At 44.9% G+C, this 18,995-nt stretch overlaps 4 protein-coding genes across 5 annotated transcripts in view; 3 read left to right on the top strand and 1 right to left on the bottom strand.

Annotated features, from left to right (window-relative positions):
* Window positions 1-4,814, bottom strand: LOC117748408 (zinc finger protein 665-like). Its single transcript, XM_034558117.1, has 7 exons — window positions 4,684-4,814; window positions 3,546-3,748; window positions 3,347-3,439; window positions 3,159-3,254; window positions 2,974-3,084; window positions 2,272-2,395; window positions 1-2,161 (listed from the first exon to the last, which is right to left on the bottom strand). Exons 1-7 carry the CDS (start codon window positions 4,706-4,708, stop codon window positions 99-101), a joined length of 2,715 nt encoding a protein of 904 aa, XP_034414008.1. The 5' UTR covers window positions 4,709-4,814; the 3' UTR covers window positions 1-98.
* Window positions 4,811-8,051, top strand: mettl9 (methyltransferase like 9). Of its 2 annotated transcripts, XM_034558120.1 has the most exons (6): window positions 4,811-4,994; window positions 5,197-5,358; window positions 6,170-6,360; window positions 6,437-6,646; window positions 7,108-7,292; window positions 7,384-8,051. In XM_034558120.1, the coding sequence occupies exons 2-6, from the start codon at window positions 5,263-5,265 to the stop codon at window positions 7,608-7,610; spliced, it is 909 nt and encodes a 302-aa protein (XP_034414011.1). In that variant the 5' UTR covers window positions 4,811-4,994; window positions 5,197-5,262; the 3' UTR covers window positions 7,611-8,051. The 2 variants fall into 2 exon arrangements, with proteins under 2 accessions (XP_034414011.1, XP_034414010.1); XM_034558119.1 differs by having other exon boundaries at window positions 4,811-5,358.
* A 1,693-nt stretch (window positions 8,052-9,744) lies between these two features.
* On the top strand, window positions 9,745-15,330 carry kdelr2b (KDEL endoplasmic reticulum protein retention receptor 2b). The gene is made up of 5 exons (XM_034559141.1): window positions 9,745-10,042; window positions 11,723-11,823; window positions 11,999-12,157; window positions 12,902-13,154; window positions 14,516-15,330. The coding sequence occupies exons 1-5, from the start codon at window positions 9,952-9,954 to the stop codon at window positions 14,548-14,550; spliced, it is 639 nt and encodes a 212-aa protein (XP_034415032.1). The 5' UTR covers window positions 9,745-9,951; the 3' UTR covers window positions 14,551-15,330.
* Window positions 15,331-16,364: 1,034 nt separating this feature from the next.
* LOC117748984 (zinc finger protein 43-like) overlaps window positions 16,365-18,995 on the top strand; it is a 4,909-nt gene continuing 2,278 nt past the window's right edge. Inside the window, exons 1-6 of the mRNA XM_034559154.1 lie at window positions 16,365-16,540; window positions 17,094-17,296; window positions 17,451-17,552; window positions 17,682-17,777; window positions 17,991-18,101; window positions 18,230-18,353. Of these exons, the coding sequence (XP_034415045.1) occupies window positions 16,516-16,540; window positions 17,094-17,296; window positions 17,451-17,552; window positions 17,682-17,777; window positions 17,991-18,101; window positions 18,230-18,353 (661 nt within the window). The 5' untranslated portion in view covers window positions 16,365-16,515. The remainder of the gene's footprint in view (window positions 16,541-17,093; window positions 17,297-17,450; window positions 17,553-17,681; window positions 17,778-17,990; window positions 18,102-18,229; window positions 18,354-18,995) is intronic.

The following is an 18,995-nucleotide window of genomic DNA, read 5'->3' as shown; positions in this document are numbered from 1 at the left end:
TCCTGACAAAGACCATTTATTGAAAGGCAAGTTAGAGCTCACTTGCAGACTTTATTGATCCTGTGAGAGATTTGAATTACTGATCAAAGAAAACACTTTTAATGAAACTTCTTTGCGTGAGCTTTTACAAGCTCTGGCCGACTGAATGCCATTTCACAGGCTGAGCATTTGTGGGGTTTCTCTCCAGTATGTGTCATTTGGTGTCTCTTCAAAATACCCGTGCTGTTAAAACATTTGTCGCATGTCGGACATTTGAATGGCTTTTCCCCCGTGTGCATCCTCGTGTGTGCAGTGAGGTAGTACGACTGCACGAACCCCTTGCCGCACTCCCGACACTCGAACGGCCTCTCCCCGGTGTGGTAGCGAGTGTGTATCTTCAGCTCCGACGCCGACCTGAAACTTTTGCCGCACTGGGCGCACGAGTAGGGCCGCTCCGCCGTGTGGGTCAGGTCGTGTCTCGTCAGGGAACTCGCGCTCCGGAACAGTTTGCCGCAGCGGGAGCAAGGGTAGCGCACGCCGGCGTGCAGCTTGGCCACGTGCAGGTCCAAGCTCCTCTTGAGCGCGTACGCTTGTCCGCAGTGTTCGCAGCAGAAGCGCTTCTCCGTGGCGCCGCCGTGACGACACAGCCGGTGGGTCCTCAGAGCGGCGTTGGACCTGCAGCCTTTCCCGCAGTCCCAGCAGAGGAACGGCGCCTCTTTTGTGTGGGTCCGGTCGTGCAGCGTCAAAGCGGACGCGTAGCCGAACGCTTTCGGACACTTGGGGCATTTGAAAGGGAGATCCCCCGTGTGAAACCTCTCGTGCCTGATCAGACCTCTCAAATCTGTGTACCTGCGGTCGCACGACGTGCAAGGAAAAGGTCCTCTGAAGTCGTGCACGTCGACATAATGCTGGCTGAGGTCTATGAAACCTTTGAAACTCTCCCCGCACTTAGTGCACGAGCGAGGCTTGTGTCTCAGGTTATGCGTTTTAAGTCTTGCCGCGTCTGGGAACGACCTGTTACATTCAACACAATACAGTGCGGTATCGGCGGGTTTGTGTGTATTTCTCACCATGAAAGCCTTTGATTTCCGGCCCCTCTGATTACCCCGACGAGGGTCCTGGCTCTGCTCCTTCACATCTCCTAACTGGACTTTGCTGCTGAACGGTTGGGTGGGAACAGGCCCTCCCTCTCCTGAAGGAGCCCCGACTGCTTTCAGATTCATCCGACTTTCCTTTTCACAAGTCCTGACGTCGGTAGGCGGAGTTCGGAGTCGGCCGCGAACCTCCTCTTGCTTCGTGTCTTGAGCGTCTCTTTCTTCTCGCGCCTCAGGGGACCAGTTCTGCGGCGGAGCGACTCGACACGCATTTAACCCGTGCCGCTTGAGGTCGTGCTGGAACTGGAAGCGTTTCTCACACCGCGAGCATCGGAAAGGCCGCTCTCCCGTGTGGGTCCTCTGATGCCGCCTCATATCCGACGCACGGCTGTACGTCTTACAGCACGTGGGACATGTCTTGCCGGTTGACGGGACTCGAGGATCCCTCTCTGAAACGTTTTTCACCTTCAGACCTCTGACCCCAGCAGGTGCGTACAGTACGGGCGACAGCACTACTTTAGATATGTGGATGTTTTGCACTTCAATTGTTGTGTTGGAAGTTTCTTTCGTGCACTTTTCAGTCTCACGAGGGCTCATGACATTGTACTCCATGTCATCTGTAGTTCTAACCAGTGACTGAACTTTTTCGTCCTCTCTCATATATATCATTGAGTCTTCAGCAGAGGGCTTGTTCTCTGAGGCAACAGCCTCCTCAGCAAGGATTTTAACATTACAACCTACTTGGACCTCAACGGCACACGAGTCTACACTCGTCTGATCCCCGTCCAAAGATCCGACTTGTTGAACAGAGCGCGTGAGCTCAACTGCTACTCCCTCCCCACCGTCACCCGGGGACCGATTCTCCAAGCCTCCGGTCTCTCTCCTCCCCGGGTCGTCGCTCGACGTCTTTACATCACCTGCACTTGTTCTCAGTGGAGCGGTCCCCACTATCAGTTCTTTGTTGAACGCTTCCATGTAATCGGTGAGCACGTTTACTTCAAGTGGCGTTTCTTCTTGTTCCGTCACGGCTGTCGTCAAAGGTGGCAGACAGAGAGCTGAACAAATGCTGGCGCCAACTGTTTGATTATCTGAAAATGTGAAATGCACAGTTAAATAAACAGCCAGGTGCCGTCAATGATATGGTCTGCTGTGAATTTGTATCAGTTCTGTCCGTTTTCCACCCAGACGCCATGCTCACCACTGTCATGCAGCTGACTGAGCTCTTTTTGATATTCCAGAAGAGACTTTAGTTCCTGAGATTGACAGAAAGACTGCACACATTCGGACAGAACTGAAGGCCCGTCGCTGAGCATACAGGCAACCTGCTCAAGAGAAAGAATCAGAATCAGTTGAATTGTTAAACATTGTGATGGAAAATGCTCAGTTGCTTTCTTTACAAGAATGAGATGTAGTTTATTAATTGTGGTAAGTGTATTTCTCAACTTTGGACCTCTGGGTCTGAAAAGTGAAGCCAATGCAGAAAAGTGTCTTAAATCTTCATTCTCTCTACTGGCCAGCAGGGGGCGACTCCTCTGGTTGTATAGAAAAAAATGAGTATATATAAAATGAGTTTATGGTCTCGATCTCTAGTTTCAAGTCTTCTTCAATACAGCATGATGTTCATTAAGTAAAAAGTATGGTCTTATTTATAGTCAATTAGACCATAAAGAGTATGCTTTAGGGCGTCGCTGTGACTACGTCCACTTCTATATGGTCTATGGTTTGGAAAGCGGTTTCCCCCATTTCCATTCCAAGCTATACTAATCATGTGTTGACTCCAGCTTCTGGCAATTGATATGAATCTACTTCTATCACTTGGAAAGAAAGCAAGCAAGCGCATTTCCCAAAATGATAGTGCGTTAAATGTCCAAAAGAGGCTTGACCGCACAGTGCAAGTTACCCGTTTGTGATTTGGGACAGGAAGTAACTTCTCAAGCTGCAAGAGGAATATCTCCACAAACATCTGTATGTCTTCAGAGTACTTGTCTCCAAATCTCACCGGGAAAATATCCTAAAATTGAACAAGTGGCATTAACAATCGGGATGAAAATATCTCAGTGTCACACAACCAGTGACACCACCTACCTGGAAGAAGTGCTGCCTCTCCTCCTGGTCTTTAAGCAGGGTGTGAATAAGACCGAGGAGGCTTGGTGCACACGACCCAGCCCCCGAATCACTCATCTGGGAAAAAGGGCGAAAGTCAGTAAGTTCTGGTTGTCATTTAAGAGTAAAGAATAGAAAACCACAGATTGATGAAACAAAGGCGATTGTACCTCTGTGTTCCACAGTGAAGTGATTACGTCCAGGTGCGGCTGAAGGGTCTTAATGTCTATTGTCTGCTCTGGGCGACACAACTCCAGTGTCAGCTAAAACCAAGACAAAATAGTGGCAAAATGTGTTAAATTTCCACCATGTCTCTAGGTCGCAAAAATAAATTCATTTTCGCAACATATTAGCGTCCTCAAACGGTACCTGAGCTCGGAGGCCGAGGCTCAGCAAACGCCTCTGTCTGGGATTGAGAAGCTCTGGGACGATCTCAGTGACTGCTGTCACAAAGTCATCCAGCAGCCCGTAATTGGACACGACTTTCTGCTGGACAGTTTCCCAGATGGCTGCGGAGAGCAGCCGAAGCGGTGGGACCAGGAGACGCAGACAGGACAAGGGCAGGGGGGGGGCTAGATGAGGAGACATTAAGGAGTCGTTTACACCAAATATAGCAGTGAGGCAGGTAGTACAGACAACAACAAAAAACATGTTTATTCAGGAAACACAAGTTGTTATGAATGTGCAAGTAAAATAGATTCACTCAAAAAATAAAACGGGTTAAGAAGAAGGTATTTTAGTCCAATTTATTTTAAGCAACTAATGTGATGCCAAATAGGCCTACCATTTTAAAAAAGTGTGACATTTCCATGCCTCATTTGTACAGCATAAATTGGTCATTTTGCGTCTGTTCATTTGAAACGTTACAACACACTGTTCGCTTCGGCCCTCACGGTTCTACTTTTAATGGAAGAAAATGATCGAAACGACAAGAATACTAAATACAAAAGCTAAACTAATGATGCCTTGAGAACGGCATTGAGAACCGAGTTCGGCTTGTTTGGATAAGAGAGGCACGGCGGGGGACGTTAGAGTTCAACCGTAACAGACCTGCGCAGCGCGCGCACACACACACACACACACACACACACACACACACACACACACACACACACACACACACACACACACACACACACACACACACACACACACACACACACACACACACACACACACACACACACACACACACACACACACACACACACACACACACACACACACACACACACACACACACACACACACACACACACACACACACACACCTCACGGCAATAATTAACCCATGCAATAAACCATGCAAGAAAGACAATGTAATAAATCTAATGTTCACTTTTCGGGGGTTGAAACGTTAAATGACGTATCGAAGAAACAAACATGTCAAAGCCCCAATGTTATACAGCGCGATATTGTAGAGGCTATGGAACGAGGCCACGGCGATGATGTCACACACACGATAACAAAAATAAGTAACACGTGTTTGTGAAACATGACGGTTTACCTGTCTTCTCGGACACGTGATGCATAGCTCGGCTTCACCGCTCCTCTCTGAATTGGCAACACACGATGAAGTTAAGCAGCCAAACCGAGTCCGCGTTTCGATGGCTCCGGGGACACATTTAGCGGTGACTCAGGAAGTGCATGCTATGCGGAAGTGTGGATGTCTGTTGTCATAATGGGCAGAGACCACGTAGGGGACAGACTCGCCCGGGTAACTTGTGAGAAATGATAATAGCAGGACAATGGGATTACAAGACTAAGATGGAGAGTAAATAGCAGCAGGCTTTCTTAAAAAAAACACCGCACCCCAAGGTTTGTTTGTTTGTTGTCTTGGAATTGGAGACATGCCCTGACGTGTTGGTTCACTATTGGCTGCCATTGGCTCCTTTATCACCATCTAATATTGAGTCTTCGGTGCTCTACCACCGGCCAGTCTGTCCACGTCCTCCAGACTGCAGCCGCTGTCTGTCCGCTTTCCTACTCAGGGTTGTTGTCCATTATGTGTCATCTACAGCTGAGGACACTGGTTTTTGTTGCGTGGCTGCTGGGTTACGTCGCCTTTCTGCTCTCCGTCAGAAAGATGTGGACCGGGAAATACGTCCGTAGCCCACTCGCCCGTTCGCTGTTCATGAACATGGCGAGCGAGAACGACGCGGCCGCGATAGAGACGCAAGAGGTATGCATTCTGAGTAACCGCACCCGGTAGGTGACACTCGCACGGTCCGGGATCGGTGCCCGTTTTGAAGAGACCGACTGCGGTCATTTCACGTTTGAAGGCCGTGTGCACTGTTTCCTATTAGCAAGCTACAAACTGTGACCTTTTTTAATGGATTTGTTACGAGGCTTTTTTTTTAATGACTTACAAACGTTATTTTATTGTCAGTGCTTTTAACTAACTGTGCTGATCTGTTTTAGGATTTATTCTCTTGTTTTTTGCATATTCCAGTTTCACATTGTAGTCTTTAGCTAATAGATTTATGCGAGCATGAAACCTGGCTGGATTAATGGCAGGATTCTGTTGGGCTTTTCTTCTGGTCGACATATCCCTGTGTGTCGGAGTTGTCCACTAAAACACAAAACAAGGTACAAATCATTTGAAAAGACCCAGAGCCTCGGATATACGCGGGTGCTGTAATATAAAATAAATAAGATGACATGTCATTTAAAAGTACCCACAAATACCTCAGTGGGACAAACGTCAACTAGAAAAAAAGTAGAAGAGTTTGCTCGCTGGAAGTTGAGATCCCTCAAGATCTTTATTTCCGACGTTGATAAACGTTTGAAATCCCAAAATTCAATCACATAAAAACACAAAAAAAGATCTTATCAAAGGAAGATATGTGTCCAGTTTATATGAAGGTTTAAGCCACATTTAAGCCATGAAGTGGGAAGTCGATTAAATCCAGTTCCCGGCTGTAAGTGCTTCTTGAAGTTGTCTTACATTGAGTGTTAATTCCCCCCCCCCACCTCCCCCCTCGTGGCTCTAGTGGTACCGGTGCGGACCCGACCTGCTCGGAGAATCGGTGCGACCCCTCTTTGTCCAGAGCCACCTAGACTCGGGCACCAAGGCGTTCCTCAAGGGGAGCATGGAGAAGTCTGGCTGGCTGATCACCCAGCTCTATCACTCGTTCGTGTCGACAGTCCTCGGCCCACTGGTCTCGCGCACCTCCATTAATGGGTGAGTGGCACAGACACTCCCATGTCTCTCCCGTAGTTCAAAAATAGTCCTTTGATGCGCTCTCCCCTGTTTCCAGGTTTCTCGGTCGGGGCTCTATGTTTGTGTTTTCCGCCGAGCAGTTCCAGCGGCTGCTCCGGATCGACCCGGAGTGGAGGGCCGAGAGGCTCCTTGACCTCGGAGCCGGGGACGGGGGTGTCACAGAGGTGATGGGTGCCCATTTTAGAGAGGTCTACGCCACTGAGGTCTCGGCGCCCATGAAATGGCATCTCCAGAGGAGGAATTACAAGTGAGCAACGCAAATCTCAGTTCAGTGCGATATACCTGACTCTTGTTGTTCTGAGTTTGAACTCATGTTTAAAGCACTTATTGTAAGTCGCTTTGGATAAAAGCGTCAGCTAAATGACATGTAATGTAATGTAATGACTAATCCCATCAGCACAACAACAGACCATATGTCTCACTTGCCGAGCTCCTTTTTTTCCCCTTCTTTTTTTTGTGTTTCTTTTCAAGCTGCCATTTACTGAAACTCAACCTTTGCAACACAAATAAATCAATAAAAATAGGAAATGAGTCCAGTGGCTCTGATTCCCGGTGAGATTCTAATTTGAGTATTTGCATGAGATGCAAAAGCTTCCAATCTCAATCTCTATATTCAAAGTGTAAAGGCCTGAAACTATCATTTCCTTGAAGCCCTAAAAGTAACTTGTTACCATCTGAAAATGCGTTACTTTGGTCTGTCGATGTTAGACTGCTGGGTATCGACGAGTGGCAGCAGGCGGGTTTCCAGTACGATGTGATCAGCTGTCTGAACCTGCTGGACCGCTGCGACGATCCTCTGCATCTCCTGCGGGACATCAGGCTGTCGCTGGTTCCCAACACGGGGAGACTCATCCTGGCTGCTGTACTTCCCTTCCAGCCCTACGTGGAAGTCGGTCAGTCAGGAATCCGCACACACGCGTATAATTTCCGTGCTCTTCCCTCTATGAAGCGTAATACAACCATTCTGTCTGTCTTTGTCTCAAGGAGGGAGATGGCAGCGTCCCAAAGAACATGTTAAAGTAAAAGGAAAAACGTGGGAGGAGCAAGTGACCAACCTATCCAACGAGGTCTTCCGAAGGGCGGGGTTTGAGGTGGAGGCCGTGACCCGGTTGCCATACCTCTGCGAGGGGGACATGTACAACGATTACTACGTCCTCGACGATGCGGTTTTTGTTCTCAAGGCCTCAGAGGAGATGTCAGAGTCTGCCTGAAAAAAACAAAATGCAACGTGGAACTGTGGGAGACCCGCCAACCACACCTGTGTATCGGCAGGGTCGCTCCTGGATGGATTTTAGTGTAATTTTTCGTACGCTTCATTCATAAAAGACAGTATTTCTGACGGTATTTCTTTAGAAATGGTGAGGCAGCTGTGAAGCTCAGGTACTGTAGATTCTACATTTACCAGCCATCTTGTGTGACAGTGATACCTCTAACAAACAAACTGAACGGCAGTTTATCTGTATTAAAATGCAGCTGAGGATCAATTCCTCTAAGACATGTCTATATGCTGTTGGTGTTCAGTTATCAATGAGAAGTTTTAACTGTTATTGTTTCATCATCCTGGAATGGAAAATAACCCTGGTTGAATATTTCAGTTTGTGATGACAAGGATCAGTGTATGCACACACTTGATTTAAACATTGTGAATTGGACTTTTTGTATTGTAATGCCATTTTTTATCTTTATTTGGGGGGGGGGTCTTCTTTTCTTTTCTTTTCTTTTCTTTTCTTTTTTTAAATTTTATTTTATTTTTTTAACTTGTACTGCTATTAGTGATGACATATAATAACATAATGAAAATAATATGAGGCCTTTTTAAAGCGGGCCTACGTAATTTAGATTATTATTATTTTACCACTAGGGGGCAGCGCAACAAGTTGAAAGTACAATATATTCAGCCAACAATTGTCGATGTACACATGCAAGAGCAACATTAGCATTTATTGGAGTTGTGTTTCTTGCCACCTGGTCTCCAGAGAACAATATCTAGCTCTTTCTGCACTATGAAGAAAACTTTTTAGTAGAGTGCTGTAATGCATACAATTAGAAACAACATAGAGATTACAATGGAAACACAGCATGTTGCAACACTGTGGAAACGCAGCATATTGTTTGCAGGCCTTGCTGCCGTACTGTAATAAATTCTGCCTTGATAAATAGTTTAATTACAGTAGTGACACTGTAGAAATAACAGTAAAATGTTTACTGTAATTAAACGGGGAATTTCTTTTTCCGTGAGTTCTTAAGTTATGGCAGCACTGCTGCTGGTACCAACTGGGAACTCGGGGCGTTGGTGAGAATGGACATCGCTCCGGGACGGGGTGATTTTTTTTAACCCCTCCTCACTTATTCAAACAGAATCTTGAACATAAATGTTATACAAACCTGTAAATTACACAAACTACTACTTCAAGGCTGCTACTACTACACTACGTAATGTTAACTGCTTTTTGTTTTTTGACTAGCTCGTCCAAAAAAAGAAGAAGATTGCTGTCAGTTACACAACAGTATAGCTACAGTTTACCAACATAGCCACTACATGCTATCGGTAGCAGCAAAACCCCGGAGTGCATTGGTTTAAGCAAGGGTGTGTTTTTTTTCTTTCTTTTACTTTTGAATAATATTTTTTATTTGGAAGCAGAATATATTCAGTCTTTCATTGTTACATGATCTCGCTTTAAATCTGTGGTGCACAAAGGTACTATTAAAATAATGTCCCACAATGTATGCAATATTTGTATTGAAAGGGTCTCATATGGTTCCCAGAATTAAAAATAATACATTCATTTCAGGCATTTCTCCCATCATGGATATATGAGAGGGGAGAAATACCTGAAATGGACATGCCACTGAATGGATGTGTAATTGGAGATTATTTTAGAATACAGTTTGTAGCAGCTGCCCTAAACAGAGTTGACTCGTCTGGACTCGTTCACTTAACCTGTAAACAGGTGTATCTGAACGTTTCACCATTGACTTCAATGGCTAAAGGAAGTGTCGTTAAACTCATCCCGACGCATTTGCACCTGCAGTGCACAAACCAAAATGTTGGCAGTAAAGTAACTCACTAATCATGAATAACGAGTATGGACACAAACATCAGTTTCGTTTTAGTTAAAATTGAAGCAGCAATGTGTTCAGTTGTGTCAAGTAGATCATTCGTATAACTGAGATACATTTCCTGGTTGCATTTCCTTGTACGTGTGCAACCTAGAGCTGAAAGAGGAGGCTCGTATTTACTGTATTTATGCCAGAGCGTGGAGGCAGCAATCGTATCGTATAATTTATGCAAATGAGACATTCTTCTCTTCTGATTGGCTGAGCGTACGGACGTTTTCCCGGCTTGCATTGGGTGCCGTTGTCTTGGCCACGTCCCCAAGCCACGTCGCGCTTTGCTCGCCATTTTCCCACCTCCTGAAGCCAGAAACAGTCTATTTTAGTGTCACGGTGTCATTCAACGCTGTCACACGTAATCTAATTGTTACCTGCAGACACACGGATCTCGTTATAGAGTCTTAACATTGGGTTTCCTCTGCCGGAGCTCCCATAAACATGAACATTTTCAGGCTAACCGGCGATCTCTCCCACCTAGCAGCCATCATCATCCTGCTGCTAAAAATATGGAAAACCAGGTCTTGTGCCGGTAAGTCAGTCGTATTCCCGTTACAGTTTGCACGACCCTGTTTCGCACAGGTGTCTCATCGTCTTCTCTAGATTAGAAGAACAAAACATGTCTCTACTGTGAAACTTGTCACGTTAGTTGGAGCACATTAGCTTCTCGGCTAGCGTTAGCCGGCTGGTTAGCAACACTGACGTCAGCTATCCATCGTTTCTGACCCTCGCTGTCAATGTCAGGAACGTGGCTAACCGGGGCGTGACGTGGAACTTGTTAAACCCTCGTCTCGGGAGGAAACCCCACTCAACGCCACCTGTGCTAGCCGCAGCTCTCCTGGTAGCTCACGTTAGCCTCGACAGTGCAGCGGGCCCCCGCAACAACGTCAGGTTAGGGGACCTGGGGGATCCACAGGGCCACAGCAGTTGTTCGTTTGCCATGTTGGGCCTCACACATTTAGATTGTCGTGGGGAGGAGGGGGACAGTGCTAGCTTCACCCCGCCACTGTTCTCCCCATACGTTGCGTCAACCCGGAGTGACCTCTCTGACGTGGCAGCAACGAGTTGCTCACAAGTTTATCAGTCGAAGATGCAAAAGTCAGTGCCTGAAGCCATTCTTTCTGGATTCTTTGCAGGTTGAATTATCTCGTGCTGCGTTATCGTGGTGGCACTTTGCTGCGTTGTCCCGATGGTCAAAGGTTAGGGTCGTATTATTGCAAGACAGTTCACTCGAGTTATGTCAATGCTGCTGTTTGTAAAACCACATCGCTCTGCACGTGCAGGTCGCGCTTCAGTGATCTGATCTATTATAAGTAGACTTATGTTTTGCCCCCCCCACACACACACACACACACACACACACACACACATTCTAGTCTGACAGTTGGTGTGACTGAAGATCCACACAGAGGCTTGGGATGAAGACCGTGGAGACTTTCACATCGACAATACCGACCGCTTATTGGAGGGGCTACAGTGTAACTAACTCCTAAACTAAAATAGTTGAAATGACCCTTACATGATGGTAAACTTGCAATTTCAAGTTTCCAATCTGATGTGTTATTTGTAACTTCTGTCCAGAGGCTGGTAGTGAACGTTGGATTATGAATCAGTAAAATGTTTTATTTTTATTTTTGTTGTCTCTCATGGAGATAAAGTGAACAGGCATATGTTGTTAGAAAGTACTGGAGAACGGCGAGGCGTTGTGAGGTTTGCGCCATGGAAGTGAGTAACTTGAGTTGTATTTGTCTAGAGATGGTGCTGTTTTGCTTCAAAATGCAAATTACTTGTAGTTGAAGCACAACAAACCAAATGTAATGTTGTGTGTTGTGAGCTCTGGCTGATACCTTAAAAACATCAATAATAAAAAATAAATAAACACAAGCAAGTCCCATCGAAATTGACTGGATGGATGGTCCTCTGGATACCGATGTATTTTGTGAAGTAACCGTTTAAATGCAGAGAAGTGTGGGTTTTATATAAATAGGGTATCTGTGGGTAAAGCAGGTTGTGCTTTTTAACCACTGCTCCTTTGAGTGTTTTTGAGCGAGACACTGAACTCTCTAGTTGCTTCCCAGTGCACTGCTCCCAATGCTTAGGAAGGGGTTAAATGCAGGAGTGGAATTCCATATTTGCATGTGACAATAGAGATATTTTTTTCTTAATGGACCTATTTCTCTGACAAATTTTGAATGCCCTCTGGTCTCCTCAGGTATTTCTGGAAAGAGTCAAGTCCTGTTTGCATTTGTGTTCACCACTCGCTACCTGGACCTGCTCACCTCCTTCATCTCCCTCTACAACACCACCATGAAGGTGAGACACTCGTATCCTAAAGCTAACCCGTGGGCTTGACTACCGCGCCAATCCGACACGCCCGTGTTTGCTAAAGGCCGGCCGTGCAAGATGTCGTGAACGTTGCTCCCCGATGTCTATGCATGGCGGATCAGACGAGAATATCCTTTGGTAACGCTTTGTCTGTGTCTTTCAGGTCATCTACATCGGTTGTGCATACGCCACTGTGTACCTGATCTACGCCAAGTTCAAGGCCACTTATGACGGGAACCACGACACGTTCCGCGTGGAGTTTCTGGTCGTCCCGGTTGGCGGCCTGGCTTTCCTTGTTAACCACGACTTCTCTCCTTTGGAGGTCAGCAATACCGTGCAAACACACTCGCACTGTGATACCCCCAGCCCATCCTATTATAAAGCAGAGATGCTCCATTTACACCAGCCAGCTGTCCCACTGGTTTCATCATCAGCAGAGACAACCAGAGCAACATGGCATTAATATTATGTTTGTTTATAAGAATGGACAGATGGACAAGCTGCTTGCAGAGCCGAGGCCGGCGTCATGAAACGGATTCAATTTCTGTAGAGGATGGAGGATGCGCAAGTTTTTTGTTTTTTTCTAAGCGAGTCTAGGCACGGCAGAGTTAGTCTCAAAGAAAACAAAAAAACGGCGCAAATATGGTAACATTTTGGATTTGAAGGAGGTGAGCCAAAAACCGTAGACGAGGCAAGTTGTGAACAGTCTGACATGCAGAAAGCCCTCAAGGGCAAACTTCTCCCATGTGCTCAGGAGTCACTACACTCATTCATGGGCTCTCTGTCTCTTTTTATTTATTTTTTTTTACACCAGCCCAACTATATATATATATATATATATATATATATATATATATATATATATATATATATATATATATATATATATATATATATATATCTCAAAGGAAACAGCTGTGAAATGGTACACCCACACATTGAGCACCCACAGTTGGAGAGGGTAAAAGTATGCAAATGTTCTTTGACTTCCGTCGTCACATGGTGGCGCTCTACCTCGCTCTTTCCCCCCCCGCCAACACTGCGTCTCCCCCTTTGTTTGGCCCAGATTCTGTGGACGTTCTCCATATACCTGGAGTCGGTGGCCATCCTGCCACAGCTTTTCATGATCAGCAAGACCGGTGAGGCCGAGACCATCACCACCCACTACCTGTTCTTCCTGGGACTCTACAGAGCCCTCTACCTCATCAACTGGATATGGAGGTTCTACTTTGAGGGATTCTTTGACATGATCGCCATCGTTGCTGGGGCGGTACAGACCATCCTCTACTGCGACTTCTTCTATTTGTATGTAACGAAAGGTGGGTGCTGCTGCATTTTTGTTTCATTTGTTCAAAATTGTTTACATTTGCTTGAGTAGTTGGTTAGGTACGCCTTCCATAGGTTGGTTACTTCCCTAAATCGACTGAAAGCAGTGAACCCAAAACTTGGTATTGAACCCAAACTCGGTATTAAACAAGCGCTAGTCTTGAATTATTGAAGACCGGAGTATCGATAAGCCTGACGTTACTTTTTTAAATTTGTACAGTAAAATGTATTGGTGTCATTTATTATCAGGCTGCAGTGCACATCTCTCCTCTTTTCTCTTGGTATGAGTACCTCCACACACACACACACACACACACACACACACACACACACACACACACACACACACACACACACACACACACACACACACACACACACACACACACACACACACACACACACACACACACACACACACACACACACACACACACACACACACACACACACACACACACACACAGAGAGAGAGAACAAAATCAGCATACACAGCAGAGGCAGAGACACTGAAAACCGAAAACTCTGCTTGTCGGTTCAACAAGCAGGAACATGTAAACGAAAGCAAAACCTATTGGAGTCTGCTCTGTGCGCAGTCTGTTGTCTACAGACGTTTTTTTTTTTAAAGAAGCTTAAACTAAAGCTGTCTGTATGAAGTCAGTTTGACATCTTAGATTTTTTTCTGGTGAGATAATTATAATTTTACATAGTGACTTTGCCATTGTAAACATTACTGTTGATTCTCTAGAACCAATTTTGAGTGTCATTTCAAATATAAATCAATTATAATCCTGTTCTGGATTTATTAGTTTAGCCTAAAGATACCTGTCTTTACTTTAGGACCACCGTCATTCGGCCGAGTGGAGGGATACGTGGTTGCGTGCAATCTGCACCTTCACCGCCAGATGTCGCTAGATCTCACACTGTTCCTTTGTAATATAGCCCCAGACCTTCCAGGCAGTCCAGTATTCACAACATTTGAATTAATCTAATGATACTGAATGGAATTGGATCGGTTCTGCTCACATCATTTTAAAATGACAATAAATAAATTCATAACGGCACCAGCTAAAACCGAGTTGTACTAGAAAAGAAGCGGCGTCAAAAGTAATAACTCTGCTGTTTGAGATGTTTCATGAGATAAACGAAAAATACAAAACAGTCCTTCTATACAACATTTATTTTGTTACGTTCAGGCGTTTTCTTTTTTTTTGTATTGGAGTTTTATCTCTTTAAATTAAAAGCGCTATAAAGGGTCCCTAGTGGCACATAAATCAGTTTTCATGCTGTTGTGAACGCTGTCGACCTGTCGTGTTGTCGTTGTCGAGCATAACGCCGTCTTGTCTCGTTTCAGTGCTGAAAGGAAAGAAGCTGAGTCTGCCGGCTTAAGTGCCAAAGAGGAGTGTTTTGGGAGACTCAAAGAGGGGGATCGGAGGGGAGGAGGAGAGGTAGTGGATGCCTCTGAGCCCCCCAACCCCACCCAGCCCTCCACCACTGCTTCGTCCTCTTCCCCTCCCCCGCCAGTGTAAGATGCCTGAGACAGAGAGTGAATGGGAGTCGGCTGCACCGACTTCTGATCCAGAATCAGTGGGATCGGAACACCTGCAGAGGCTGGTCCCTGGCCTTTCGGATTTCTGTTTGATGCATCTTACCTTAACTTTTTTTAAATATTCTGTATAAAGGAAGAAGAAAAAAAAAATACAAACGAGAAAAAAAAAAAAACACAATTTTTTTTCTACAGAAAAATGTGTACTCTGAAGATTTGACACATTGGTGAATAAGAGCTGGAGATGTAAAATTGCCTTTGATTTGGCATTGTATGATATTGAAGCGGACTTCTTGTGGTGGGATGTTATTGACTCAAGCGTTTGTAATGGTATTTACAATTGAAATAAATGTGCATTGTCTCTTTGTTATTTTTCCTGAATTTGGGGAGGAATTTGTTGAATGGTCAAATTACTCGTGTTTTGCTCTTCTATTTTTGACCACTATGCATTTCCATGTATAAAAACTGTCTATTTTAGTTTCCTGTGCTTAGGGTAGAAATTCAATGTAGATGCCAACATTTAACATTCTCTCTTCCAGAAAGCAATGTTTTGTTCTACAGCCTTCAAAATTGTTTGGTATGATTTCGTGTGACTGAAAGTAAAGGGTTGGAAATGACATACATCATTGGAAATGTTTTTTTTCATTTCAGTACACCTTTTATACTCTAGTGAGGACATGCACTCTATATATATATATATATATATATATATATATATATATATATATATATATATATATATATATATATATATATGGAACAGCTCTGCGAACGCTGTCCCACTGAAATAGATCTCGAGACAAATCTGCTTCTATTTTAGTTTTCACACCATTCCAAGTTTCCTTTGAATTTCTTACCAGAGCTTTTGCATGATGTTGCCACCACAAATAAAGACTTTATGGGAAACGTGTGTGTCAATGCTGTGATAACAACGATGTTTAAAGAGCACCTCACAGGCAGGCCCTGGGCTCTACTGGCCTCCCAGGCAGGCCCCGGAGCCCGAGGGCAGGGGGCCCGGGTCTCTGCTGTGAAATGCTGTCTAACTGTGTTGCACCCGTGTGACGCCTCAGTCACATTACCGGACTCTTGATGGAGAAGAGATCCAAATCAAGAACTAGAGGGGTCCCCAACATGATTCTTCCTAGTCAAGACCTGGCTCCGACATTACCGACTATGTGTATATACACTGGGGGTCACAGCCGATCTTATTCGGGTTGAGGTTCTGCCAATCTTTTCTATCTGCAGTACACCTTTGAGCCACATGAGGGCGCATGAATCTTCCTATTCTGATAATGGTAGCCTACTTCTACCTGAGTCTAATATCAAAGGTGGCTTGTTATGCTGATGAGAGGAAATGAAAACAATGCGAAGGCCTGTTAAGTCTGCCGTAATCTTTTTATTTGGTCTAATTTATGAACTATATAATATGTTTATATACGTTGAATAATGCATGCATAAGACTGATTGTGATTTCTCAAACGTTTTTCTCTGAAAAGTGTTTTTTTAAATGTATTTATTTTTTTAAGTTAATGTTTCTTTAGTTTTTTATAAATCTATTCTAATGTTCTCCTCCCTTTCTCATCTCCACCACCTTCTCCCCGACTAGTTTACACGACTTGAGCTGGGAACCTTCGACGTCGGGCAACCCGGAAGGAGATCTTCGTCGGACCCTAACTTTCTCACGGCTTCCTCGACCAAAGTGAGAGTGAGATGAGGAGGAGACGGAGGAGGACCAACGCTTCTCCAGTAAATAACATTTTACTGCGAACACTAGAACACATCGCAGCTGAGCGCGGTGGATAAACGGGATGGAAGATAATACACCAAACAGTTGTGAGTAACTATTACTCCCGTTGGAAACACTGACGTTTATAGATTATTAATTATAGATGTTAGCTTTGGTTAGTTAGCTAGCTAACTTCACTGTTGCAATAATGCAAAGATAGCTGCGTTGCTGAGCAGATATCCAGAAGAAATCCTGTTTAGTTAACGGCAGCCGTGAAGGAACATCTTCTCGCTTTGTTGACACATCCGGGTCGCCCGTGCGTGTTTCAGTGCACGCGAGCGTTCCCCAGAGCGGCCATCGCTCTTACATCAGTAATAACATATGAACATATTCATGAAAGAAGTTGAAGTGACAGGTTGAACATATTTAATGAAAGAAGTTGAAGTGACAGGTTGAACATATTCATGAACATATTTAATGAAAGAAGTTGAAGTGACAGGTTGAACATATTTTTGTAAGCATAGTTACAAATGCCAATGGGTTTTGGAATGAGGTTTTCTTACTTGAACAGAACCCAGGTGTTCTGGTTGCATTACGATGCATTCATAGCAAATCAAGGTGTCCATTTCGTTGAGTTAACCCACTGCTGTTTACACTCAGGTGCCCCTCTTCCCCTCTGCACTCTGCGCCTCCTGATCCCACCGATTCGACTGGTCTCGGCGGCGATCTGGCAGACCATCCAGCAGAAAGTTGTGGCCGATTATGGGATGCTGGAGGAGTTTGTTTTCGTGGTTACAGACATCGTTCCAAAGCTACTCACCCCACGCCAGAGGGCCCAACTCATCATGGGCCTTAGAGCGCGGGTGAGTCCTCAATTATTAACCGCTCATAATTATTACTGCAGTAACTGCTGTGAGTTTGGGTTTTGATCCTAACACGGTGTCGCTTTCTGTGAATTTTGAGAACATTTTTAAATTCTGTGTTGTTTTTTTACACACTGTTGTTTTGCGTGCTCAGCTGATCCTGGAGTTATGTCAGTTTGAAGCTACTGCCGACATCAGGCTTGTTCAGCCACACCTGGACAGAGTGCAAACACTCATCGAGGCGTGGGTGGTAGAGGTGAGTTTAAAGGGCCGTTGCTTTGTAAGAAAGCCGACAGAGGGGTCTTTTGAAATAACCGCGCGCTGACGATGCCATCGGCTCATTTCCTTTTCTTTCTTTTTTTTAATGCCTGTGTCATTTATACAGGGATGTGCCTCAAATATGAAAGTGCCACACTCCAAATTCGTGGATCTAGTCCAGAACTTGCTGAAAAATCGCGATGAAAGGGAACACTTCTTTCAGGTCAGTGTTTCTGTTGCACCTCCCAATATGTTCATGTTTCTAAAAGAAAGGAGCCGTTATTGTTCATGCATGACAACAATGTGTCCCCGATTGTAACTCCGTAATGTATGTTGGATGAATGCGTCTCTCCACATTGACGCACGCCCCTCGCAACGTGCGTCTTTCTCTGAAACCTTTTATTTTTTAATTCTTCAATAAGGTTTTTTCTTTCAGAACGTTTTCCCCGTAGAGTTTGGTCCCGCCTATGACGACGCACTGCACGACTTGATGTGGTTGTTTCTGTCCAGGCTCGAGCAGTTTCTTCCTCTCCAAACGTTCCAACAGGTACAAAAAAGGAAGAGACCTCACATGTTTCTTAACACATCAACATGTTGACGTCAGTTGAAAGTTTGTTTTTGTGTTTCTTTTAAGCTTTTTTGTTTCTTTCTGCCTTTCCTTTTCACTTCCTTCAGGTTTCCTCCATGTTTGGTGAGGCGTCGTCGGTTCTTGATGAATGTATGGACTCTGTGTCTCGATGCAGGGAGCTCAAAACCCTGCTGCAGTATCAGAAAGACCTCGGCCAACTGGATCACAATGGCAAGCCTCTATAGTTATCAATTCCTTTGAATAACCTCCTGGCTTTATTTGGTTTGTCATTCCAACCGTGCTTTTTCTTCCCCATCGTGCTTTAAGAGAGAACATCACCACTGGAACCGTCTTGGAGCTTTGCTTTGGAGCTGGAAAGTATAATAATCTAGGGCTGTAATAAGATCATAGGTGCACAATTATGTTCCACCTTTCTTATGGATAAAGATGAAGAGATAGGGACTCCTCTACTGTCAAAGAGTATTAGTTGTAAAAAATATTGTGAATGCATCACACTGCAAGCTCGGTACTGTGTTATGAACAGGACCGACCTGTAATGGGACTACAGTTGAGCTGCAACCGTTAATCACGTCATCAGTTAATCTGGCAATTATTTATTTACATGAACTCAGCAGAGTGTTTTGGTCTACATCTGCTCATTGGTTTGACTTTATGACCCTTATGACTTTACTGTTTCAGGTCAGTCTCGCCACTCTCATTAACCTCCGTTCCATGAGCAGTTTCCATTATGAGTTGGTGGAGACCAAACCCGAGCTAAAAGAGACTTACATTTATCCGATAAGGCTCTGGGACTGCTGCCTCCGGAGCTTTCTGCCAGTCCATGGTATTAGCTTGTTTTGCAGCCTCCATGTG

Source organism: Cyclopterus lumpus, chromosome 19 (genome assembly GCF_009769545.1).
Source record: "Cyclopterus lumpus isolate fCycLum1 chromosome 19, fCycLum1.pri, whole genome shotgun sequence".
NCBI classification, from domain to species: Eukaryota; Metazoa; Chordata; class Actinopteri; order Perciformes; family Cyclopteridae; genus Cyclopterus; species Cyclopterus lumpus.
The sequence above is the reverse complement of the archived record's forward strand: the minus strand, read 5'-3'. Positions and strand labels throughout refer to the sequence as shown.